Source organism: Taudactylus pleione, unplaced genomic scaffold (genome assembly GCF_031769625.1).
Source record: "Taudactylus pleione unplaced genomic scaffold, aTauple2 ptg000230l, whole genome shotgun sequence".
NCBI classification, from domain to species: domain Eukaryota; kingdom Metazoa; phylum Chordata; class Amphibia; order Anura; family Myobatrachidae; genus Taudactylus; species Taudactylus pleione.
Window position 1 is genome coordinate 10,197,453 of NW_028284632.1, and position 26,728 is coordinate 10,224,180.

Sequence of the window (26,728 nt, forward strand, 5' to 3'; positions counted from 1 at the left end):
GGATTTATTACAGACATTGCTGCTGCAAGGGAGATCTGTCTCAGGAGATGTCAGATGCTGTTAGCTCTGTCACATGTAATCTAGCAATTCTAACAGTAGGAAAGACCAGACAGAGGCTCCCAGACTAAGCATATGTACATAAGGTAAACTTTCTAAGGCTGCACAATAGAGCTGGCCCTAGCCAATTTGGTGCCCTAGGCAAAATTTTGACTGGTCTCCCTATCAAATAATCCCACCACCAATCTAAGGCCCCTATTTATCAATGAAGTATAACCCCTTTAGCGCTTGCTAAAGGGGTTATGCCATCTTTTCTAGAGAAAACAGTTATAATCAAAGATTACCGCTGTTTGTCATTATAGCTCTCGCTATCTTTTATATATACACACATTTACATATATACATATACATATACAATATATATATATATATATTAGTAACAAAAGTCAGGTGGCACTCAGAGTCTCAGTAAATCCATGGTTGCATGGTTGTACAGTGGGGTAAGTGCATATTGTTTTATGTGTTTATATGCCTTGTTGTATGTGTTTCACTTTGTTATGTTGTCCTGAGGAAGGGGTGGATCACCTCGAAACGTCGACCATTGACCATTAAATCCCTCTGGTGAGGGTATTGGATTTACTGAGACTCTGAGTGCCGCCTGACTTTTGTTACTATTACATTTTGGGGGTGCTGTCCTCCTTGGAGGGCACCAGAGCAAGTATTGGGCTTCTTGCCCTATGACACGGATAGTGGGAGTGCCGGTGCGCAGTATTGTATGTATGTATGTATGTATATACTATACGGACAGAGGTCGGCGCCACAAAATATAAACGGCAAGGGTGCACATCCAGAGACCAAAGCTGACCCCAAACGCAGAGAAGCGCAGCACTCCATGAACTTCAAGGAAATGACCACAGCACAATGCATAATTTTACGAACATTAAGCGCCGTATTCAATCAGAGGCGAAATCGGCCGTTTTCGCCTTCGTTTGCGAATCGGCCGATTTGTGAAAAACTGCGAAAAACTGACATTTTTCACCTAAAAACTGGAGAAACCTTTTCTCCAGCCTAGGGCAGGCGAAAAAATTTACAAAATCCCTATTTTTGGGTAAAAATGTGGGGATTTCTTACAGAACCCTTTGGACAGCCCCCCTAATGATAATTTAGCGAAAACATATTTCGTAAATTGCGTACTTTGTCAAATTCAGGCGCTGAAATTTCAGTCTAAATTTTTTTTCCCCGTAAAAAATGTGTTTAACGTATCGGGTCTGGTATTTCGGAGGGCCATAAGGCTGCGCCAAGTGTTTTAAACATCGCACGTGGCTGGCGCAGGTGGTTCTTTAAAACCACTAAAAAACCACCTGTGCCGGCAACGTACGATGTTTAAAACACTTGGCGCATCTTTATGTCCCTTCAAAATACCAGTCCCAATACATTAAATGCATTTTTCACAAAAAATAAATAAATTTCAGCTGTCATTTTTCGCCAAAGCACGCAATTTATGTAAAAATGTTTTGCCAAAGTATCATTGGGGGGGCTGTCCAAAGGGCTCTGTAAGAAATCCCCACATTTTTACACAAAAATAGGGATTTTGCCCATTTTCCACCTTTTTAAAAATGAAGGAAAGTTTTCTCCATTTTTACATGATGGCGATAATATCGCCGAAAAATCGGGTGATTGAATACGGCCCTATGCCTTGTGCCGTGGTTATTTCCTTGAAGTCCACAGAGTGCTGCAATTACTTCATTTGAGATAGATGAGAGAGAGATCTCTATCTATATATATATATATATCTATTTGAGATATATCTATTTGAGATACATTATATATATATATAGATATATATATATATAATATGCAAATGGCCCGGCACTCTGCAAACCCTAGTCAGGGTATATACCTTGCTCCAGGTGCCCTCAGAGGGTAGAGATCACTCCCCTCAATGAAGTCGACAATGGATCAGCGGCACTCAGGAGTCTTTAAAAGTTAGTGAAGAAAAGGTGTCTTTATTTCGACGTTTCGGGGTCAAGTGACCCCGTCTTCAGGAACACACACAGGTTCCTAAAGACGGGGTCACTTAACCCCCGAAACGTCGAAATAAAGACACCTTTTCTTCACTAACTTTTAAAGACTCCTGAGTGCCGCTGATCCATTGTCAACATATATATATATATATTATAAATATCTATAGATATATATCTATATATATCCCCAAAAAAACAAAGATATCATAGATATGTTTGTGTGTGTGTATGTATATCTATCTATATATAGATAGATATAAATACACACACACATATCTATGACATTGTTGTTTTTTTGGGGATATATATATATATATATATATATGACAGCTCAGCCCCCCTCTCTGCCAACATTGCCTGCCTACGCAGGTTACACTTACTTTTTGATGCAGGTAATGCTGCTGGGCAAGGGCTGGGCGCTGGGCAATGCGGGTGGAGTGCCGGCGGTTAGTCTGGGAGCAGAGCCGTGAGGTCACACATGGCTCTGCTCCGCAAAGGCACATGGGAAGAGTGGCCGTGACTGGGCATGCGCAGCATACCCTCCGCGGCCATCTTCTCTCCTACTGCAGCCAATAGCCAGAATGAGCTTCTATGCAGACGCTCATTCTTCTGACCTGGCTCACAGTCAGTCACCTGACTGGCTGACTACCGTACTGTAGTGCCCGATCGGAGCTGCAACGGGAGGGGAGGGGGTGAGGCAGCGTCGCGAAGGGTGTGGGGGCAGCATCAGAGCCCTGGAATGCCTCCCCGCCCCAAGGCGTTTCAGTCGCCCTAGGCATTTGCTTAGTATGCCTAGGGCCGGCTCAGTATTTGTGGGAAGGTACATAAAGCAGTTCATATTCTCTGTAGAGCAATCACAGTAAAATGCACTGACAGGTAGCCACTAGCCAGGGCAGGAGGAGACATCATCTGCAGGTTATGAGGAGACAGGCGCTAACACACACAGGACGCTGCATGGCATCTGACGTCACACCACTGTGCCAGTGCTCTGATTGGCTAGTGAGTGTCATCACGTGATGCGGTAGTAGCAGGGAAGGAGACAGGCGTCTCCGTTGTTATGGTGACCAGGCGCAGGTATGGCGGAGAAGAAGAAGTTTAGTGGAGCTCCCTTCGGCAGCCAGGAGGCCAGGTACAAATGTCCAGCCCAGGACGCACAGGCTGCGGGAATATAATGCTTTTGGGACAGTGGGAAACTAAAGCAAACAGAGACATAACAGCACACCTTGGTGTATGAGAAGGTCTATAATGTTACAGCCTAACTTTCTTTAATGTATCGTTAAGTCAGGGGCGTATCTACATCCAGCGCTATCACACACACACAGCAGCTGGCTGGTTAGTTCTTCTATCATGTATGTGAAACAATGTAGCTGCAGCATGACAGGACACGCTGTCCTGGAGCTGAGCAGCCTAAGCCCGTCCTCCCTCCTCCCTGACTGCTCTGTGTATCGTGTGTGTACTGCTGCTGCGGGGATCACTGATTTAGAGCAGACAGGCAAGAGGCAGCGTCTGCTCTTAGTCACAGGCAGCAGCTTCTATAGCACAAATCCTCCTCCCCAACGCATAAAATTGGCTGGCAGCAAAGTGTTAAACACATAAATTACATACAGTACTTGAAGTTGTCTCTGTCTCTGTCCTCTCTGTCACCCGTCCACTACACCCCACGCTGATTGGATAAGGTCCAATGGTGGGGGTGGGACAAACTTTAAATGACAGGCTACTGGACAAATGATTGCCTGTATAGTGGTGAGTGGACTTGTGCTGTGTGTACACAGGAAGGGAAGTAGAAAGGAATTATGCGTTCCACCTGCACATGGATTCTACTTCCCTATGCTGAGTCTGCATGCTGCATCTGGTTAGACAAGCAACCTGCCAGCCAGGGAGCCCAGCAGCCAGCACCAGCCAGGGAGCCCAGCAGCCCGCTTACCAGTGACAGGGCCCAGCAGTCTTCCAGCCCACCAGAGACCTGCCAGCAATCTGCAACCCAAGTAAGTGGAGTGGGTAGCCCCTGATAGCTTTGTCCTTATAGGGCGGTATTCAATTGTTACGCCCCTCGCAGCCCCAGCGGGTTGCGAGCTGAAATGTGCGAAAAGTGACCTGTTTGGGCACCCAAACATCACTTTTCGCGGTCGCGCCCAGCACTTTGGTCGGGGGAAGCTGCTTTACACGGCTAAACCTGAACACTTTGGGCGCGATCAGCGCAAAAAACTGCAACAATTGAAAAGCGCCCTGCGATCTCCTGTCACTTTAGACGGGAGATTGGGAGCACTATAACAATTGAATACCACCCATAGTGTAGTAAGGGGGATGAGCAGGAGGGTAACGGGGTAAGAAGTTTGTGCAGTAGTTAATTTCCTGTGTGCCTGTTATTCATAGCAGCCCCAGATAGCTTCATAAAGAGTTTTTTAGTTCTTTTAAAACTGATTAATTTTGTTTTTATTTGCAAATATTTAAGTTATAATTAGAAAGTATAATTATTCCTATAAAAAGGAGGGGAGCGGGAGGGGGGGCGCAGGTCCTTTACTTTGCCAGGGGTGCTCGGACCCCTAGATACACCCCTGCGTTAAGTAGATGGCTGAAATGAGCCCAAGGTATTTTAAAGGGGAGATAGACAATCATTTATAAAGAATAATAATGCCTACAATAGATAATATGGACAAATAATGTTTAGTAATTGAGTCCAAAATGTGGCAAAATATATGCAATAATGAGAATGTGACAACAGTGGGAATCACATAGATTATAATTGAAATGGCACCAGAATAATAGCAGCATCAATTATAGTAATAGAAGTTGCTTTCAAGTAGAGAACTGTTCTATAATGCCCAGATGTCTCCTGATAAAAAAAAGGTTTACACGGTACAATATTGGTGTAAGTCATTCATGTATAAGCAGCGCAAGAAATAAAGGATAATACTCTGTATTAAGTAAACACACCCCTATTTGCACTTTGGGCCTGATTCGTTACTGATCGCAACTGCGATTATGCACGAAGACGGCCGATTGTTGCGTTTGCATTGCAGTGCGCAAATGTCACTGCGATCGGACTGCGATCGCAGTGACTACACAGGCCTATAACAGAGTGAGTGTTTGGGAGTGGTGATTGGGGGGGTGGTCGGCAAAACTCAGACATGCCAGTGCATTTGAACGCCATTACAGTGGCGTGCATAAATGCCACTTCTATGGCATATGCAGCTTGGGATCTCACTGCGTGCGATGAGGTTAGCAAATTCTGACCTTGTGCAAGTGTGCGTGAGGGTCTGATGGTACTCGTTGCTACCGATGATTATGCAGATTTGCAAAGTATTATGGATGTGAGTAAGGAGAAGTGGTCATCCTTATTTTAGGCTGCGATGGCACTGAGATTGCAAACATTAGCATATTTTCGCTGTGCAATCCGTAATGAATCAGGCTCTTTGACCCTCCACACTGTTCCAATAGTTTGGCATTTTGACATTACACAATGACAAAGTCCATTTATACTGAACTCTACCAATAATTATGTAAATTTGCCTTGATGACCTTGAAAAGACACTTTGAAAATTTTTAGGTGAAATGCCAGTTTCATGTTTGGTAAACAGCGAATCGAATTTTAAATGGAAATATAATTTTTTATGTTGTTGATAAATGTGCACTATTTCCCTAGAGTCTATGTTTCTAAAGCATCATATACGGTTCTTTTACCAAAATAAAATGGGCAGACTAGATGGGCCAAGTGGTTCCTATCTGCCGTCAAATCCTATAGTGTATTTTAGCTAGTGGCAGGATTAGCAGTATGAAAGCTCCCACCCATGTTAATACATTTAAACGTGCAGTTGCAGATATGTTATGCAACTTAAAATTAGAACTAAATGTTTATAGAAAAATAAAGTGAAATTAAACCAACTTAGAAAAATATTTTTTTACCATGAAATGCTCTAGTGCTGTCCTTCTGTTGAGATCTTCCTGTCAGGTGTCATACAACAGGGCACAAAAAGCATTTTAAAAAATATATTTTTTTGGAATAACCGAAAAACTGAAATATGGTCTGGTAATTGATGTATATAATACTGCACCAACACTCATGAAGGGATACACCATAGTCTCCAGCTGAACTCTAACTTCGCACTATAGGGGCTTTATTTACGTAGTGGCAGGTTTTATAAGCTGACACTTCCAGGGCCGGCGCTTCCATTAGGCAGCTTTAGGCAGCTGCCTAAGAGCGTCAGGACCTGATGGGCGGCCCGCTGAGGCTGTCTTGGAGAGAGGGCATTGCCTTCCCTCTCTTAGAAGCCACTATTGCAGGCTGAGACCCGGTGAATCCCAGTGGCGGCACCCATTACACCCGCTCCCTCCCACCCAACCGCGGAGAAGACAAACTAAACAGACACACATAGAGGGGAATTCAATTAGAGGCGAAAAGCCATATTCACCTGTTTTTTTGTGAAAAATTTGCCTAAAAAAAAATTCGCCAAATTCAATTCCAGGACAATTTCGCCTAAGTGGAAACAATTCTCCAAAAATGATTCTCCAATCAATAGCTGGTGAAAAGAAATGCAAAATCTTTATTTTGGGGTGTAAACGTGGTGAAAAAACTCAGACCCCTTGGGACAGCCCACCAAAGGACAAATCTGCAAAAAAAACAGAAACAAAAACCTAAGAACACCCCAAAAAAGACATGTCATTTTTGGAGTGAGAATGTAAAAAGTGGGGGGATAAACCATTAAAAGTATCGAAATAGACTTCTTGGGGGTCCCCAAGTATGGGTCAGGGGTTTTTGGGATTGCAGGTGCATGCAGCAGGTGGATTTTTCACGTTTTTTAAAAGTTCACTTTAGAGACATAAAAACATGCTAGCACCCTTTTCAAGCACCCCAAATTTGACTGGTTTACTTAATTTCACCAAAAAATACAGCTTTATGCCATTCTTCACCACTTTTACAAAGACGCTAATAGCAAGCAATTTACACAACTTAAGTACCCAAAATAGTCTTATTAGGGCTATTAGTACACATTTATATTGATTCCCTAGGTTAATATATCTTTTTCTGGGGTACAGACTCATTTCCCCAATTCTTTCAGTATTTTTCGCCTGTTCCGCAGTCGCCTATTTCCGTTTTCGCCTGTCTTGCAATTGAATTAGGCGAAAAGCGGGGACGAGCATGGAATAAATTCGCCTCTGAAACAGGCGAATGAAGCGAACAGTCGGACAGGTGAAAACTACACCTCTACTTGAATATGGCTCACAATGCTAGAGGCTGCGGCAGCTGCCTGGGTCCTGTGCCGGCGATGTCATTGGCCGGCCCAGTCTGCTGCTCCGCCTCCAGTCTTCAATGTTCCCTGAGTCCTGGTGCTATGTATGCGCCCCTCCTGGACTGATTCCGGGGGTGGATGGGGGTGGATTGGGCTGCCGGGACGCCAGGTCAGTTCACACTCAGCCCGCCCTTCAATATCTGATCCCCCTCCATGCGATCAGGCAGCTGGATGCTTGATGGAGTTAAAAAAAAAAAAATGGCTGACGGAGCCTTTGCTCTGTCTCTAGCCCCTGCGCCGTCAGCCTCAGACTTCAGACCAGGCAGCAGATGTAATGCAGCACTGAGCCAGGCTGCCAGCGCCCAGCAGCAAACTGCCCAATATTATTGTACAGTACTGCAGCACCAGGTAGGCACCAGCAGAAATATATATAATTCTATAGTGTCCTGTGTGGGTGTGTATATATATATATATATTAGTGTCCTAGTGTTCACTCTAGCTCCGGCGGCAGGCAGGGTGCCGGAGCTAGAGAGGGCAACGTTGTGCGCGCGCCCAAAAAGGGGGTGTGTGTATAAGACGCGTCCCCTTTTCGTCATACTTGGGGGCGTGCCCGGCACTTACGGACACGCCGGGCAGCCCCCAAGCGCTGCAGAGAGGGAGAATAGATGCTACCCGGCGTCTATTCTCCGGCGGTGACTGGGTCACCGCACATTTCTCCCCCTGCGGGACACTGCGTCCCGCGGGTGAAGACGGCACCCGCAGGCTGTGAGGGCAGGGCGCTTTTTGCCCTCCTGGAGGGCAGGGTGCTATTTGCCCTCGTATTATACGTGTGTGTGTGTGTGTGTGTGTATAGATATATATAAGCAACAACTCCGGCACTCCTTCACGCAGTGTAACTTGGACAAACAGCCCACACCTTGCTCCGGTGCCTTCCTTATTAGGAGGACAGCACCCCCAATACACACTGTACAAAAAAATAGGCAGCACTCGGAGACTGGATAAGACTCGTGAAACCCTCAGCCGAGGGACTTTTAATCAATCATAGGTCGACCTTTCGGAGTCTTGCACCCCTTCCTCAGGACAGCAGAATAACACAATACAAACAAACAGACATATTTATATCATAACTACTCACCACTAAACAGGCGCCATGCACACCTGAGCTCCGTCCAGCAGCCGCACTTCCGGTCGCGGCAAGTCCGCAAAAACCGGAAGTGACGTCACCCGGGCGGGACCCAGCGCCATGGCAACCTGCAATAACATACACAGTGCGATCGTGAACAAACTTAGTCATTATCATAATGCAATAGATCCATAAAGTGTATATATCTCAGCACATGTACACTGTGTAAAAAACATAAGATCTGCGTACAAATATCATGCACAGAAAGGATTATACAAACTTTGTTGTGTATAAAAAGTGATACTTACAAAAAGTGTAAAGTGAATACACATACATATAAATACTCAAATAAAATACACATATTCTAACGTGGACATATAACTAAAGATAAAAAATGCATTAGTAACACTATAAAAAACATTTTGCCACTAATGACATTGCCTCTTATTGTCATCAATATGACAAGTAAAAAATCAATACTACATAATGGAGAAATGGAGCCATCTAGTGGGCAAAAAAACACCACTACTACCAAATTTAAATGCATATACAATCCTTAATGAACATATTCATGTCATAGAAGATCCACAACATTGGCATATAAAGCCATCCAAAATTACACAAATTTATAAGAAATTAATAAGACCCAAAGAGTTATTTAACCCTCGAGGAAAAAGAGTATCCAATCTACAGATCCACTGTGTCTCCAATTGCAGGAGTTTCCTTCCTCTATCACCACCCCTTAGTGACAAGGGTACATGGTCAATAATCTTATATCTGAGGGTCGCTATACTGTGTTTGTTATGCGCAAAGTGGCGTGCTACCGGTTGTTCACTACCATTAGTGGAGATAGCTGTTCTAATTGCCGATCTATGTTGAGCCATTCTGATTTTAAATTGGCATTCAGTTTTGCCTATGTAAGATAGGCCACATGGGCATATAATAACATAGATGATGAATCTAGAGGTACATGTCAAAGGCCACTTAATTTTATATCTTTTCCCCGAGTATGGATGGAGTATGGTATCCCCGGTCTCAAGATATGAACACGTCGTGCACCCTAGGCACTTAAAACATCCATCTTTACGTGTCAAGAAATTGGGCTTAGGCATAGGTTTTAAAAAATTTGTCACATCAGTTTTAACCACCAGATCTTTGATATTTCTCCCTCTGGTATAGCTAGGTAATAGTTTAGTATTGTGCAAACACTTTAGCTCTGGATCAGATGTAATAATGGGCCATAACTTCTTAGCTCTTTTGTTGGTATATTTGCTCTTAACATCGTATTCATGGACCCATGGTAGCTGATTTAGCTTTTTGTCCTTAGGATCAATTCTCAATAACTCTTCCCTACTCAGACAATGCTTTTTGTCTAGCCTTAATCAATTCTTCCACCGGATACCCTCTCCTCTCAAATTTTTTAGACCTGATATCTAATTGTCACTTCCGGTTTTTGCGGACTTGCCGCGACCGGAAGTGCGGCTGCTGGACGGAGCTCAGGTGTGCATGGCGCCTGTTTAGTGGTGAGTAGTTATGATATAAATATGTCTGTTTGTTTGAATTGTGTTATTCTGCTGTCCTGAGGAAGGGGTGCAAGACCCCGAAACGTCGACCTATGATTGATTAAAAGTCCCTCGGCTGAGGGTTTCACGAGTCTTATCCAGTCTCCGAGTGCTGCCTATTTTTTTTGTACAGTGTATATATATATATATATATATATATATATATATATATATATATATGTGTGTATGTATGTAAAAATGCGATGTCTGTCAGAAAACAGCTACAGGCGGCACTCCACGGTCTTTATAAATGAAGAAAAGTGACTTTATTCGCCAACGTTTCAAGACCTGGGCGGTCTTGTCATCAGGGTGTAAAAGTGTGACAAATAAGGAAGCTTACCTTAAATAGCGGTGTATTAACAATGGTGTCCATGAACATCCTCAATCCTGAATATTCAAAATATTCTCCAGTACAAACAGGAATTAGATAATCAACTTTTGGACACTGCAGTATATGAAAAATTAACATATGACCCTACTTTAATATATAAGTCGGAACTGGATTCCACTTTACACACGGCGGTACTTAATCAGCATCTAAGTTCTAATCTGCTAAACAACTGGTGCAACCATTTCCAAGAGTCCCGGTGATTTATACAGTCCGCCCCCCCCCCCCCCCCCCCGCAGTAGAGAGAGACTTAACAAGAATAAAAAAAAAAAACACTTACCTGAAAATCCCGCTCCTGGTCCCGCCGCTGTCCGCTCCTCCGGCCGCTTTCATGGGAGAGACGTCGTCATGACGACTTGTCTCCCATCACCCACTGCGGGAGCCGGAAGATGGCTCCCGCAGTGGGAGCAGCAGCAGCCGCTGAGAGTCTGACAGACTCTCAGCCGCTGCTGATTACACCAAACACGCAGCCGCCGGCTCCGGCGGCTGTGTGTTTGGCAGTGTGTAGCGCTGACCGAACTCCGTCCGGTCAGCGCTACACTTGACTCGGGTATAAGCCGAGGGGGTACTTTTTCAGCACACTTTTTGTGCTGAAAAACTCGGCTTATACTCGAGTATATACGGTAGATCACCTGTGCTCAAGCATGGATATCCTTAAAACATGGACTGTATGGCGGAGTTTGGGAACCTCTATCATATGGTCAGGAAGCAATTAGTTACTTATGTAGAATCAGTCATGGTTTGCGGTCACTGGGCCTGATTCATTACGGATCGCAAATCGGCCGATGGTACGTACTTCGTATGCATTGCAGTGTGCGTACGTGAGTTAGCATTGCGATCGATACAAAGCCATCACAGACTGAAGGACAGGAGGGTGTTTGGGGGTGGTGATGGAGGAGTGGCTGGAGAAACGTTGGCGTGCCTGTCCGTTTGAACGCCGTTGCATGGACGTGCATAAATTGTCCACTGCGACGGCATACACAGCTTGAGTACTCACTGCGTGCAACGAGCAATTTATGAGTAAGGTCATACCTGCTGTAATTGTGCGTGAGGGGCCGATGTTACTCGATGTTCCCGATGTATACACAGCACTGCAAGGTATTACGGATGTGACATAGCGGTAGTGGGCGTCTTTATGTTGGCTGTGCGACGGCATTGCGATAGCATTCATTAGCATATTGTTTCAGCACACCTGTGTGCGTAATCGCAGCCGCGATTGCAATAGTTATCCGTAGTGAATCAGGCCCCACTGTTCTTTAATGTTTACACACTTTTTAGCCACGAACCAATGAGTGAACAACAAATACATTTTTTTACATAAATAGTTACATTTAGATTTTCTATCTTATCCCATAGATTTGATGTATCTGCGGTTTATCCTGAATTTAAGAAACCTGGTTCCTACACACAAGTACCTTACTGCAAGAGGGCAACTTCAGAGACAGTGAGTACATATATGATACACCACTGGCTAAGAAACTCTAAAGAACATATTTCATAAAATATTAGGAGGGGAACATGCAGTAGCCAATGGCAACTACATAAATTAATTTGTGTCTCTAGAGTCCTGTAAAGTGATATCTGGTTGGTTGCTGTGGATTGAAACAGTTCATGCTCATTGCACCATGTTATTAAATAAGATCTAGTTGATGAAGTTGATTTTAGATTCAAGAAAGTTTATGAAAGATGTACAGTTCAAGGCTACATCCGAATAACAATAATGTCCTTTTAGAGGTCACAGGACACCACTTACCCCCTCTGTCCCTCATCTACCTAAGCCTCTGTTGATTGCAGGGCTGTATTTTATAGGGTAAGACTGGTTTTCTCTATATGTTTTTCTTGAGAAAGAAAACATTTTTCACGTTTTTTCTTATTTTTAAGTAAGAATGTGAATGTTGGACATAAATTGTATCTGTAAAAAGACTGTGATTTAATCCAGGCAAGACGTTTAGGGCCTGGAACCTATAATCCCTATAATCCTTTCGTTCTGGAGCGAGTTGCATCTACGCCTGGATGGAAAAGAGCAGAAGAAACAGAACGGCTGACTGTGATGCCACATGTCCTGTACAAGGAAACATGGGAGAGGAACCGTTTGCTGGTGAGGTGAAGCTGTAATTTACACTCTGGGAAACATGAATCAATTTTCTGAAACGTTTGTATGCTTGATTACTTTAGAAGCAAAACATGGGGCCGGGTCGATACAACATAAAGTCATTTCTGGAGCTAATGGAAAAGAAACCTGCCAGCGTGCGAGGACTGTGTAACACTAAAGATGTGCGATTCAAGGACGAATTAAAGGTAGAGCATGTTAAACAGTGATAGAGGAGTTCTAGGAATATGCACAATGATCCTCTACACATTGTGGGTCAGCCAAACTGTAGGCTAGTTCTAGGTACACACTGTGCATTTATGGGACCGATTAACCAATTCCCAGCCTAGTGCTGCCGGCGAACGGTCACAGTAATATAAGCATGCCCTGGCAGCGCCCCCTCTGTTTTACACGGTAGCTTGACCCGACGCTGGCGAAGCAAAGTATTTCCATTTTTGCATGTCCCCGTTGTCGGGTACAGTGTAACGCAATCTGAATAAATTACAGTAAGCTGCCATCTCCATAGAGATTTATAGGGGCGGGGGTAAGCCTCACAAACTGATTTCACTGGTGCTAATCTGTTAATAATGTAATAAAAGCACAGAAAAGCCCTTTGGTGAAAACACCAGAGAAAGGACTTTTCTCATCTTAATAAATAGACACCTGAATCAGTTCTGTACCCCCTTCCTGGCAGTGTGTGAATGATGTCACATGCAGATGAATGTTTGCTATGTGATCTATTTTGTTCATGATTCCTGTTTCTGTCCTCCACACAGAATTGTACCCCAGGACCTGGAACTTACGGCAAAGCAGGGAATCCACACACTCATAGAAGAGAGGGCTTCAGAGTCTGCCAGCTCCAAGGGTATAATGGACAGCGAAACGACTAAATGTGGCTCAGCAAGCAGCAATGTAAGTGATTATGGGATGAGAGGGGCCGTGTGTCATTGCTTTCCTAATGCACTGCTCATATTTCAGGAATGTGTGCCGGGACCAGGAACCTACAACCTAAAATGCTCCATAGATGAAACCTTGAAGCACGTTGTGGGTAAAAGAGGACCTTATGACCTATTCACCGGGCCAAGATCACAGCACATCCTGTACGGACACTTTGCTACACCTGTAAGTATGCTACAAAGTGGAACGCTTCCATTAGAGGTCATTGAATGGAAGATGCTGACCACATATAGTATGTACATGTATAAAACTGAATATAAGAAATTAGGGAACCAGTATATGACGAACGGTACAGGAGGTATACAATAGTATATGCCTGTACTTTTTTATTTTCAATTATTATATAAATGGTATACTTCTCTTTAAGTATTGTTTGTGATTTATGGCTACCATGTAATGATCACAATATTCCCTTGTTTAAAAAAATAAGAAAAAGCAATCTTCTCTGTTCTGTGGCCAACTTGGAAATCCAGAAGACTCTGGGCCTGATCAGAGATGGGTGATAATGCACAGACTGCGACTCTGCATGCAGCGGCTGTGCAATAATATGCTTATGCCACAGGTGGCGTCTAGTTTAAAATGACGCCTACTGTATGCATTGCAGATCCGAGGGGTGCAGCATCGGCTCACTCTGTGGGAACATCTGCCATCTGAGTAACCCTGTGTTGCAAGACGCAGACACTGGCCACGGCGTGCCTCAAAAACGGGGCCGACACATCTGTTTTCAAGACCACCCAGTCCCCAAACTGCCGCAGCTTGTCATTCATGTTGTGGCTTAGGGGGCACTGCTAGCGATCTCTCAGAACGAGATCTGCACATGCACAGATCTCACACCATTGGGTTTGCGTACATCTCTGAATAAGGCAGATCTGACCATCAGGAGGTGAGGTTGAATAACTGCACCCTATACAATACAATACAGTACAATAAAATACAGCCACCCACAAGATTTTATGACCTCTTGATCAAAGACACTGCAGGGGTGGTAAATGAATAAATTGTATGTGGAAATTGCCAGATTTGGCCAACTTTATCTGGAGAAACTTGTAACATTGTAGGTCAAATTGGTGTTATTATTGTCCCACTTGGTGCAGTTATGGGTGGAATGTCTATAATTGTTTACGATTAGGGAACTAATACAGAAAACATTTGAATTTGTTTATTTAAAATATATTTATGCAGCATTCTCCATAGGGTATCCACAGGGTTACCTTGGGTTATAGTCCTGGCTTGGCCATCGGGCACCACACAGTTAACTTTGTGCTCCCAGCATGCACTGGGCCCCCCTCCTATAACCCCGCCCCCAGGCCAAGGCACCTCAGTTTCAGTTGGTACCCGGCCATAGTCGGGTCACTGCATGGGGGCTGCTGGCAAAAACAGCCCCGAAGTTAAGAAGACTGCAAGTGCGGCTAGTGGGGACAGTCCAGCGGAAGCCCCCACTACCCCCACCTACACCCCTGCTGGCGCTGAGCCACCGGTACTGAACCAGGGAACTCGGCAGGCTTTTCTGGGGGTCCCAGCTAGCAGGACTGTGGTCAGGTGCACAGGGAGCAACAAGGTAAGCACAGGGGGCGTCTGCGGACGGAGCCCACTGTGGCACAGTCCAGTGTCCTCAGGGCTGGGGGCTACCTGAGGGGTGCAGTTAGTGGAGCCAGGTACTCATCCTGCGCTACCACTAGACCACCAGGGATATGGGGCTGGAGCATTAAGGAAGCGCTCCAGCATCCTGAGGGTTAATGGCCTGCCAGAGAGGGTGCTTTTCCGGTTTTAGACTATGGGAAAGACCCCTCTCTCACTGCACCAGCTGCCTTTCTACTGAGGCTTGGCGCGCTGGTGCTTGGGATCCTTCCCCACGGCTCCGCCTACAGAACGCACGGTGGCCATCTTGGATGCACAGCAACGCTGAGTAGGAATGTGGAGCCTGGGTCCCCCACCATCCTACCTCTCCTACAGCTTAATGTTTGGTCAGGTAGCGCTATTCCCACTTCAGACTTAGCATCTGAGTGGTTGATGATAGCGCTGTTAGTGCAGGCAAGCGCCGGCTCTGACGTGCGCACGCGTGAGACCCGGCTAGCGACTGGCGCTCCGTTGCTCCGGGTCTTGCACCAAAACGGGGCGGCTATCAATTTTGATCGACAGCTCGCACCATTTTGGAGGCGTGGCGGGGGGGTGGCTTCACAAACTGAGGCGTTCCCAAGCGAACGCCTGCCGTTTGTGGGTGGCCCCACTGACATCACCAGTGATGTCAGTGGGAGAGCTTCCGGCTCTATTAGAGCCGGAAGCTCTCTGAGGCTTGCGTCCACAAGACCCTACCACAAGCCCCGATGGTCGCGATGGCCTGGCCGGTCGCAATAGCTGTGGGTGGTCACCCACAGCTATGCGAGTTGCCTGAAGGCCGCACAAAAAAAAAAACCGCCCTGAATCAGAGCGAGCGCTCTTTCAGAGCATCCGTCTCTGAATCAGGCCCTCGGTCCGCCACAGTACAGAACTTAACGGACGTTTTGCAGGTGCCCGCTCTACGGCCTGCTGAGAGACCATTAGTAGCGCCACTGTTACCACATTATGACGATGATGATGTCAGATGAAGGGGAGCTCCCGGAATCTGACTCTGAACGACCCACTTAAGCGGTTGAGTATAAGTGCAGGATTTATGTATCCGGGCTAATTAAAGCTTTCCGCAGGGTTATGGAGGATGACTGTCTCCCTGAGACTGCATCGTCTTACGCATACTTTAAAAGGTAAGGCGTCAGTTTTTCCTCTCTGGTCAGCTGGTGGACCATATGGAGGAAGCGTGGAAATTCCCAGGCAGAATGTTTCAGCCCCAAAAGAGACTCATATTCTTATCCCTTTGCAGAGGATTACTTCACTAAGTGGGACACCCCTCCTCAGGTGGATTCCCATGTGACACGCCTGATTAAGAGTGCAATCTTACCCATGCCGTCTATGTCCTCATTTAAGGACGTTTCGGACCGCAAGGTAGAGATTTACTTAACATCCATTTACTCTTTGGCCGGGGGATCCGCCAGACTGCTCATAGCGGTCTGTTGGGTGGCTTGGGCCATGGAAAAATGGGCTGATGCTTTTTAATCGTCATTCTCCTCTGATGCTTCTGAGGAGCAGACGGTGCTGGTAGTATCCGTGATTCTGCTACTTATATTAGCGAAGCAGCGTTGGATGTTAGCCTGCTTACTTCCAGGATTTCAGCAGCAGCAGTTTCGGCTTGCCGATCGTGGTGGTTACGTTCTTAGATTCCACGTCTGCATTCAAAGAAGGGCCTGGAAGGCTTGCCGTTTAATGGTCTGGTCCTCTTCGGCCCAGACCTGGATAAAATTGTAAGTACATTGGCAGCTGCAAAGTCTGCATGTCTGCCATCGCCTCAGGCTCCGTCTAGGACTGCTACTTAGGCTGAAAAGACGATCGTCCTCAAGGTAAGCAGAAGGTGCAGTCTTTTCCCAGGCCATCAGGAGCCACCAGGAAGACACCCTAGTCCAAGAAGCGACCTTGGAGTGCTAGACGCCTTGTCACCAAGCCTAGGGCAAACTCTCAGCATGAGTTGGGCCTCCCCTTGGGGAACCCCAGGGTGGGAGGCCGACTTCTTTGGTTTGCCCAGCACTGGTGGATGATTATCACAGACACCTGGGTCAGAGAAGTGGTTTCTCACGGGTACGCCCTCTCCTTCAACAGAAGGCCTCCCCATCAGTTTTGTTTCCTACACTCCGGAGGTAGGCCTTCATTCCACAAAGGCTCTGGAAATCCAGAAAGTGGTAAGTTCTATGCTCCAAGACGGGGTCATAGTTCCAGTCCCCCCGTCCCTCAGGGGGATGGGTTCTTATTCCAATCTCTTTTTGGTACCAAAACCGAACGGTTCTGTCCGTCCTATTCTCAACTTCAAGGCTCTCAACAAGTCTCTGAGGGTCCCTCGGTTCAGTATGGAGACTCGACGTTCCATTATATTAGCTATGGAACCTGGGGATTTCATGGTGTCCCTGAATATTCAGGATGCCTACCTGCATATCCCCATTGCTACGGCTCCTCAGAGGTTTCTCAGATTTGCTGTATTGGATCACCATTACCAGTTTCAACCGCTGCCGTTTGTTCTTTCCGCGGCTCCGCAGGTGTTCACCAAGGTAATGGCGGTCATGGCGGCTCGCCTGCGGTTACAGGGGGTTCGCCTGTTACCTTTCATGGACAACCTGCTTTTCCTAGCAGGGTCTCCGGAGGTACTTCGCAATCATCTGCAACTGACAATATCGGTGTTGCATACTCACGGCTGATCGATTGGAAAAAGTCCTCACTGATGCCATCTCAGAGGATGATGCATCTGGGAGCACTGTTGGACTCTCAGCAGCAGAGAATCTTCTTTACAGAGGAGAAGATCTCAGCCCTACATACCAGGTTACGTTCCTGTCTCCAGGGTCGCCAGGTGTTCATTCACTTGGCATTGAGATTACTGATTTCCATGGTGTCGACATTCGACATGGTGGAATATGCCCAGTTTCGTTCAAGACCTCTACAGAGGCTGATCCTCTTCAGATGGGATGGATCACATGGTCGGATTAAGGATTCTGCCTTTGAACCTCTATACACCCCTGCCTATACCTTCTGATATCCTGCCTATAAACCTCTAAGGACGACGCTATTTTGCGTACGCAGTTATACAGTAAATAAAGACTCCAGACCTAGAACCTGTGGTTCCAAAGCACAAAATATTATTCAAGCAAAAGTACAGTCAGTTACACGCTAGTTATAAGTACAAATTTAGCGCAAAGGAATTATACAGACCCAAGTACAGTTATACATACGCAGCGCTCTGGACCAGATGTAGGCATCAGCAAGAAACCCCTCGTCAATCAGCATTCAGCACGAAGACTCGAAACCCAGGGTCAGAGCACACATATTTATACCCTCCAGAAATAGACAACACAATAGAGAAGTTTGTTGCTAATACCATTGGTCCTAAAGGAGAGGGCATATGTTACAAGGCATTTAACAGGTTGGTTCAAATATACACAGTCCAGCCTCTAACAACTGGTGGTCTCTGGTTTCCCACCTCATGCAAATCCTAATGGTTGGTCATATAATGTTCATTTTGTTGCTTGAAGTCTCTGCGGTCCATAACTTGAGAATGCCTGTTGCGATCTCTACATCGATGTTACCGGAATACTGTTGAGAGAGTATGCATCAGTACAATACCAAACATGGCTTACTTATCACATATAAAACCTTAGTTACAAAATAATCTTTATTTCATAGCAATTATAGTAAATGTGCATACTTGAATCTTATACCTTAAAGCTTTTGGAACCTTGTATGTGAATATGTAATGTGTGAGTATGTGGGGTTTGATGTAAAGACGCTAGTTAGGTTTATCTGATTTGGGGCAGATGTGCACGCATGCAGCTAATAAACAGCGTTCGCATGCAGGATATTGTGCATTCGCTACTGAGCATCATGTTAGCAGCTTAACTGTGCATAATGTGTGGTGTTCATGCATGAGATTCCATATGGCAGTGTTCATTCCAGGAGTACTCAACTCTGAAGCGGACTTCCTCAGTCGACACGATGTACATCCAGGGAAGTGGTCACTTCACCAGGAGGTCTTCCAACTCCTGGTGGACAAATGGGGTTTTCCAGAGATAGATCTCATGGCCTCCAGATACAAATGCAAGCTAAGAGTGTACGGGTCCAGAACAAGAGACGCAGAGGCTCTCCTGGTAGACGCTCTGTCGGTTCGGTGGACCTTCCAGTTTGCGTACCTGTTTCTTCCTTTCTCCCTTCTTCCTCGGGTATTGAAGAAGTTCAAGCAAGAGGGAGGCATGATCCTGCTGGTGGCTCCAGTGTGGTCGGACGTCACTGGTACTCAGATCTTCAGAGTCTCTCCATAGACGCTCTGTTGCTGTTTCCTCAACGTCCGGACCTGTTGTCTCAGGGTCCTTGTGTTTACACGGATTTGAGTCGTCTGTCTTTGACGGCGTGGGTCTTGAGACATCCATGCTTCGGAAACCTGCTTCTGCCAGGATTTACCACAGGGTATGGCATACCTTCTTTGAATGGTGTCGCCCCAGGGGGTACGATTCCCAGGTATTTCGGATATCCAGGGTTCTGGCTTTTCTCCAGGCAGGATTAGATAAGGGTCTTCGTCTAGCCTCATTGAAAGTACATGTTTCCGCACTGTCTGTGTGGTTTCAGTGGAGGATTGCTCCACTCTCGGATGTTCGCACCTTTTATGCAGGGTGCTCTTCGCATACAGCCTCCCTTTGTGCCTACTGTGGCTCCTTGGGAATTGACCTCCATTTGAACTACTGGGCTCAGTGGATCTCAAATGGCTCACAGCTAAGACTGTGTTTCTCCTGGCTATTGCTTCCGCCAGGAGGGTGTCAGATTTGGGGGCTCTTTCTGGTTTTTCACAGCAGCAGGGCAGTGCTTCGGACTTGCCTTGGGTTCCTGCCTAAGGTGGTCTATAGTTTCCACATTAATGGGGAAATTGTAGTGCCGGCCTTTAACTCACAAGACCTTGTGGTACGAGCTCTACGGTTTTACCATACCAGTTCCCTTAGGAAGTCGGACACTTTGTTCGTCCTCTATGGTTTCCATAAGAAGGGTTGGCCGGCCAACAAGCAAGCGTTGGCCAGGTGGATTCGCATGGCGATTTCTGAGGCTTACAGTCATGAGGGCATTCCTGTTCCGCCCTCTGTTACTGCTCATTCTATGAGGTCTGTGGGTCCATCATGGGCAGCTCCTTTCTGCACAGGAGCGCCCCCACCGTTGAGGATACTGCTTTGGGAACTCCCAAGGTATCCCTGTGGATACCCTATGGAGCCTGCTGCAGAAAATAAGAGAGATGGTAAGAACTTACCTTTGTTATCACTATTTCTGCAAGGTCCATAGGGTTCCACAAGGAGCCCACCCTGTCGCCCTGTGCTTCATATGGGTCTGGTTCTGGTCACCGATTTTCCGTCTCCCTGTTGTGAGAATGTGATTCTTGTGTATTCCAGACTTCCTTCTCTCTTTTTCTCTCCTCCTATGGCCTTGGCTTATTACTGAATTGAGGTGCCTTGGCCTGGGGGAGGGGGACCCAGTGCATACTGGGAGCACAAAGTTAACTGTGTGGTGCCCGATGGCCAAGCCATGACTATAACCCAAGGTATCCCTGTGGAACCCTATGGACCTTGCAGAAATAGAGATATCAAAGGTAAGTTCTTACCATATCTCTTATTTTATATTATTTATATATATATAATAATCTCACAAGTTTCACACTATGGGGCCGATGAGGGGTTGAATGTAAGTTGGATGCAGTTATACGCTACTGTGCGCACAGGAAACTAATGTGGTTGATCACCTGTTTGCAGAGCTGTACGCATTTATTTATTTACATTTAGAATATATAATGCTACGCTTTACAAAGAACAATTCAGTCCTTCACTGCCCCAATGGTTCTTACAATCTATGGTCCGTATCCCATGAACATACATACACACTAGGGTCCTTTTTTATCAGAAGTCAGTAAATCTACGCTATGTTTTTTGGAGTCTGGGAGGAAACTGGGAGAGCCGAAGGCCTTGGTCAGGAACTGAACTCCTGATCTTGGAACTGTGAGTCTGCAATGCTAACCACTATACCAACTGTGCTGTCCCATCTGTTCAGCCCACTGTCCCTATGCATTTGCTCGCTTTCATAGACACCATTGTTATGAATGCACCAGTCTGATAACAGCCATATCGCTGTGTACACACTACTCTGCATAGCACGCAATTCTGTTGATAGGCCTGCGAAGCGGTCATGCGACTGAGTTGCATAGGACTCAGCTATGGAGCATACACAGCACAAAAACACTCAGAAGCCAATTGCAAAACAAAGTTACGTTCAAATCTGCATCGGCCCTTACATTGGGTTTCCTGTTCTTTGGAGAACTGGACACAAACTGCCTCATCTTTTTTGCATTTACTTTATAAGCATAGATACTGTTTTACATACCATGCCTACCTATAAGATTAGTGCTTTGAGTGGACATCAGGGACATGAATATCCACAGGATTTTTTTTTTATGCAAAACTCGGCCTTTCTGCTATCAGTGCTGCTACGCCAACCATGTGCACAAAATTCTACTAGGGTCGACCAACAACGGCTCTGTTATCCATGGCTAATGGTTTCAAACCATCAGTAAGAAACCATCAATGATTGAGCCATCAATGGTTTAACTCTGCGCATGCGCTGAACACAGCCGGCATTAGCCATTTGGATTTTGCCATTGATGTTCACCATTGGTGGCCTCCGATTGACGGTAAAACTAGTTATGATCGACATCAGACCATCGATGGTTGCCAATCATCAATGGTCGATGGCCAACCCTAAATTCTGCTTCTAGTATTCCTGATTCAATACAGATGGAGGTTAAAAATATGACTGAATGTGCTAATAGAAGTGTATGAAATATATTCACAGTGCACATGATATAGCTTCAGAACATCACGTGCTAGACTCAACCCACCTACATTCTCCCAAAAAGGCAAAAACAAGTGGCCAGAATATGGTGGTTATTCTGTGTGTGTATTTATGTCTGTTTCATTATATCCCTAGGAATATTATCAGACAGAGCTAGGATACTTTGATGCAAAGTCATTCATTGAAGATCTTGAAAATGATCAAAAAAAGAAACATGGCAAGTTTGGAACAATTCATCGCTTTCCAAAAACTCCAACGGACAGGATATTCTACAGCTCGCTTGCCCACTGTCCCCGGCCACTTGTCAGTATTCAGGATTTGATTATCCAGTACAAACCATTTGCAGGATGTCTGCTTCAAAATCTAGCCTGTATTACCATGGAAACTTGGATGGGTGTGAATGTATACAAATGCACCCTTTATGCAAATGTACACAACTATGGATGGGCCATATAATATGTTTCCATTACTTAATTGCATATTAAGACTTAGCATGATAAAATAGTATTTTGACTCCTGGCTGTAACAAGTGTTTTGTGCACTAACATTCCTGTAAGCTCAGAATTTGGGTTTAGTTGGCTGAATCCCATGGATCTAAATGAATCCCAAATGTTTGAGTTGCTGTTAAGGTCCATCCAAGTCTCCAACAGAATCCTGAATTTGATACATTCCTTAATACAAAATGTATGTACTGTACATATAGAACACAGCTTTCCAGAGCTGGTTATTTAAAAGGACTGCACATACAGTATGTTAAAGATGGAAGGAACTGAGGGGCTAAATAAGGCATTGGAACTGCTGTGCTGGTGTCTATTGGGCAGCATGAATCGTGCAGAAATGATATATTGGGGAAGCTTATACTTGGCCATCCCACTCTTGCGTCTCATATATAATTATAGTAGCCCACTGATGCTGGCTGGTGATCACGTACTTTCATGCAAGTGCTACACCACATATGCTACATAAAGGTAAATGAAGACACTAGGGGATATATTTAATAAAGTGAGAATTTTTAGAGGTGGATATGTTGCCCATAGCAACCAATCAGATTCTACTTAACATTTAACTAGAATCTAATAGTTAGAATCCGATTGGTTGCTATGGGCAACATCTCCACTTCTAAAAACTCACTTGAGTAAATGTACCCATTGAGCCCTATTATGAGTATGTTCCAATGCCGATATTCTCGCATTGGTCAATGTTTTTTCAACTTTGCATGCGTTTAAATTTCAGCTTGAGCGTCCCACAGTATGTGGGTACAAAGTCGCAGGACCCAATGATACCTTTGCATGGAATCAGAAATGTATTGGGCATTCCTGAACGGTAACTGGGAGGTGGCTCTTCTGACACAGGAAGATGCATCTTATGGGTGTGTTATGGGAGTTTTGCGGGTGTGTCGCAGGAGGGGTTTTGGAATCAGATGCTTAATTGCGTGCATTGGAGGCCACACTCTGACGGAGAATCTGCACCTAGCAGTGACGCACCAAGCAGTAATGTAGCACCTACAGATGCACAAAGTGGCTGTCTCAGTCCTTGCACATTCCTGCGCACGGCTGTACACCAAGTGCTTATTGTAGAATTAGCATAAAGTCACAGGTGAGACTGTGACAGAAGAGCGCAAACACGTACGCCACTTTGTCTGGCTCAGAATCAGTCCCTAGAGGGAGCAATAAAGTGCACATGGTTAGTGGGGTGATCTGTGACAGTCCTCCTAGTGACTAGCTTCCAGTATCAATACTAATGACACCTAGGCAATAACATCTGCAATGTTTATGTACGCGCAGCAAGAGTTCTTACAGGAAGTGTCTGTGCGGCCTGTTATGCCTGTGTTATACTAATATACTGTGTGTCACTGCATCTTGATCTATTGTTTTTCATGATAGCATTCCCCAGGTCCTGGTTCCTATGATGTAAAATCAGTGTTCGCTTCTGTGAGGCAGTCCTCGGTTCCCTTCCTGACCTCTGCTAAGCGATTTGACAGAAAGTCATGCAGAGTCCTCTTTGGAAGTAATGTAAGTTTATTGTGCATAGAATATAGATGTTCTTTTTATTTCTGCATTACTGGTGCTGACTCGGCCTAAGTTAGCTCTTCCTAAGATTTTGGGTTGCTCTGCACAAACTTGCACAGTAACTCCCTGAGATCTATGGGTATTTCGCACTCACATTTACAGCAAGCTTTTTATTTTTTTGCTTTATAGTATAAAAATAGTTTCAAATACTTTTAGCATTTTCCTTCTGTTCGCCACGTTTATGAATATGGACCCTGAATTAGTACTGTCTTCAAATTGAAAGCTTATGTCTTAGACAGAGTATTAGAACCTCCGGATTATCCAGTCCCCTTGTTTCTCACATTCAGTTAATCTACTGTACTTGTCACATTGCAGAACCCAGTCGGCGTTGGTCGATACGATATCAACAAACCCACAAGTGGCAAAACTTACCGATCCGCATTTCTCTCAAAAACCGCACGCTCTTTCTCTGATCGGGAAAAAGAAAAAGCTTTCAAGTGAGTTACAATTTGGTTCTTTTGCATTCAATGGTTAACATACCCTAGTACAGTGGTTCCCAAACTTTGTTTGGTACATGGTCCCCTTAGGTCCTCAGCATTTTTTTCACAGCATCCCTAGGCCAGGGGGGAGCTATTTACTAAGATCAAGTGCATTCCAATTAGCTCCTAACTGCTGTGTTTGAAAAATGACAGCTAGGAGCTGGTTGATTGGTACTTTAGCTTTGTCCACTTTATCTCCATCTAAAGCTTAGTAAATAGACTCCTCCATTAGCTTCGAGGTTCTGTTGGAACCTTGTGCACTAATACAATGTGGGTCCTATGACGGGAATTCCTAACACGTTTTTTCTTGCACCCCATAGAGGTGCAAGCAAGAGTAAGCTAGACTTTTCATCAGTAATAACCTGCTGTGTGCACAGTTGGAACTTCATACTTAAATGAATCTCCCCCCAAAAAAACATAGGGGGAATAGCTGGGATGAGGGACAATGGGAGATATACCCACAAAGGATTGACAGAGAAACAGGTACATATTACATTTTGGAGATAGAGAGGGACAGATAGGGACACAGACAGGGAGCAGAGATGCACACAGAGGATGTGACAAACTTGGGTGGGTGGACCAAAGTCAGGGCTGGACTGGTGAAGAAGAGACAACAATGAATTCTCCCATCAGGACAGGAATCTGTGCAGAGCGCTCATTCACCCTTGTTGTATTGGCAGCAAATATTTGGTGCTCATTAACCTCTTCTCACTTTGCTGCACAGAGAAGGAGGGAGGAGAAATGAGAAGACAGATGGGGCTGTACAGCACAGCCACACACAAGTAGTGCAGCCTGTGTAATTGGCTGCACTCTGACGTTCTAAGGCTAACAGGTAGCACATGGCCCAGCCTACAAATATGGTGGCCCAAGTAATTTATTTGCACCCCAGAACCCAGTTTGGGATCCACATCCTTAGTATAATATATACTAACATGTGATTAGCAACCAGTGGGCTCACTGAGGCTAAAGAGCTCTAGATGCTGCCTTTAATTTATTCAAACTGTACTAGAAAAACTGATTGGTTGCTGAGTTACAGCAACTTTTGTGTTCTGTTATCTGTGCATCAGTCTCAGAAATGTCCCCCTCAGTAGTGTATTGTTTATACATCCTCTTAACATGTAAGTTGTGCCCTACAAGAAGATGGACTTGAATTCTCATTCTGACGGCCATTATATTTTCTAATTCCACTGTTTGTTGTTCTAGGGAACGGATCCAGAGATCACACAGTACTTTGCCTGTTCAGCCATTAGTAGCACCGGCTAATGGTCCTCTACTACAATCTACTACTACATGAGAGAGAGGATGAGGCTTACCGGACATCATTTTGGCTGAGAACTTGAAATGATGGATAATCTAATGTTTTATGTGTTAAGAGGAACTGTGGGAATTAATCATTAACATCTTAATGCAAAAATCTGTCTATTGCTATTAATTGCACACGTTACTCATTTTCATCAGGATAATTGGTATATATAGTGGTCTGTTTCTTATATGTTCCAGGAGATATTCAATAGTTATTACCTCTTGTTATTTTATGAAGCACTCCCAGGTTTTCCAACAGCTCAATTCATAACACTGTCCTTCAGTGTAATTGAGGGATTCAGCATGGATGGGTAAATGAATTAGAGTCCTATGAGGGAGTAGTCACTGCTGTTATCTTTCAATAATAATTGTTGGCAATGATATCCCCCTCCGATTAAATAACTTCACCATTGACACTATAACAGATTTATATTCAACTCATAGGGTGCTACCGCTAATAACTACAACATGATCATGTTCAATGAAATGAGAAAGGAAGTTATACTATGGTGGTGTACATAAGTAACCCACTAATTATATACTGCAATACAAATTTTAATGATATATTAAATAATAATATACTAAAAGCCCAACAAACAAGAAAAAGAGGTAAACAAAGGAAAGCCATAGTAAGTTTTTCAGCGAATAGAACTCACAGTATTATGCTTTAACACACTAGAAGGATCCAATTTTAAAACCACACTTTATATACATGAGTGCCTCCAACTTGAAGTATAAATGAATGACAGCACAGTAGAAGCAGATCTCACTACTTGTACTTATGTGGATGACAAAGGAAACGAATCTGAGGAATCTCCTAGTGGTGCAGGACATAACCCTGCTCTCTGGTAGGAAGATGTGCACTACTATGGTTGGAGAGAACAAAGATTTTATGCAGGGCTATATTTTATTGTTGTAAATGTGAGTGTTTTTTATGTGAAAAATATATCTGTAAAAGGCAGAATACCAGATCTGTTGTTTCCCTTCATTTTCCACCACAATCGCAGCCAGAACCAGAACCAAACCCACCACTTATTAAATGTACCCCATGGTCTATAGAGGAGA

The 26,728-nt window shown here is 44.8% G+C and overlaps 1 protein-coding gene across 2 annotated transcripts; it reads left to right on the plus strand.

Moving 5' to 3' along the window:
- The first annotated feature begins 11,683 nt into the window (after window positions 1-11,683).
- Window positions 11,684-26,125, plus strand: LOC148516993 (ciliary microtubule-associated protein 2-like). Of its 2 annotated transcripts, none has more exons than XM_088479373.1 (9): window positions 11,684-11,766; window positions 12,262-12,420; window positions 12,498-12,620; window positions 13,188-13,323; window positions 13,390-13,533; window positions 21,949-22,116; window positions 23,697-23,825; window positions 24,198-24,319; window positions 25,565-26,125. In XM_088479373.1, exons 4-9 carry the CDS (start codon window positions 13,282-13,284, stop codon window positions 25,653-25,655), a joined length of 696 nt encoding a protein of 231 aa, XP_088335499.1. In that variant the 5' UTR covers window positions 11,684-11,766; window positions 12,262-12,420; window positions 12,498-12,620; window positions 13,188-13,281; the 3' UTR covers window positions 25,656-26,125. The 2 variants fall into 2 exon arrangements, with proteins under 2 accessions (XP_088335499.1, XP_088335500.1); XM_088479374.1 differs by having other exon boundaries at window positions 12,316-12,420.
- The last annotated feature ends 603 nt before the right edge of the window (window positions 26,126-26,728 follow it).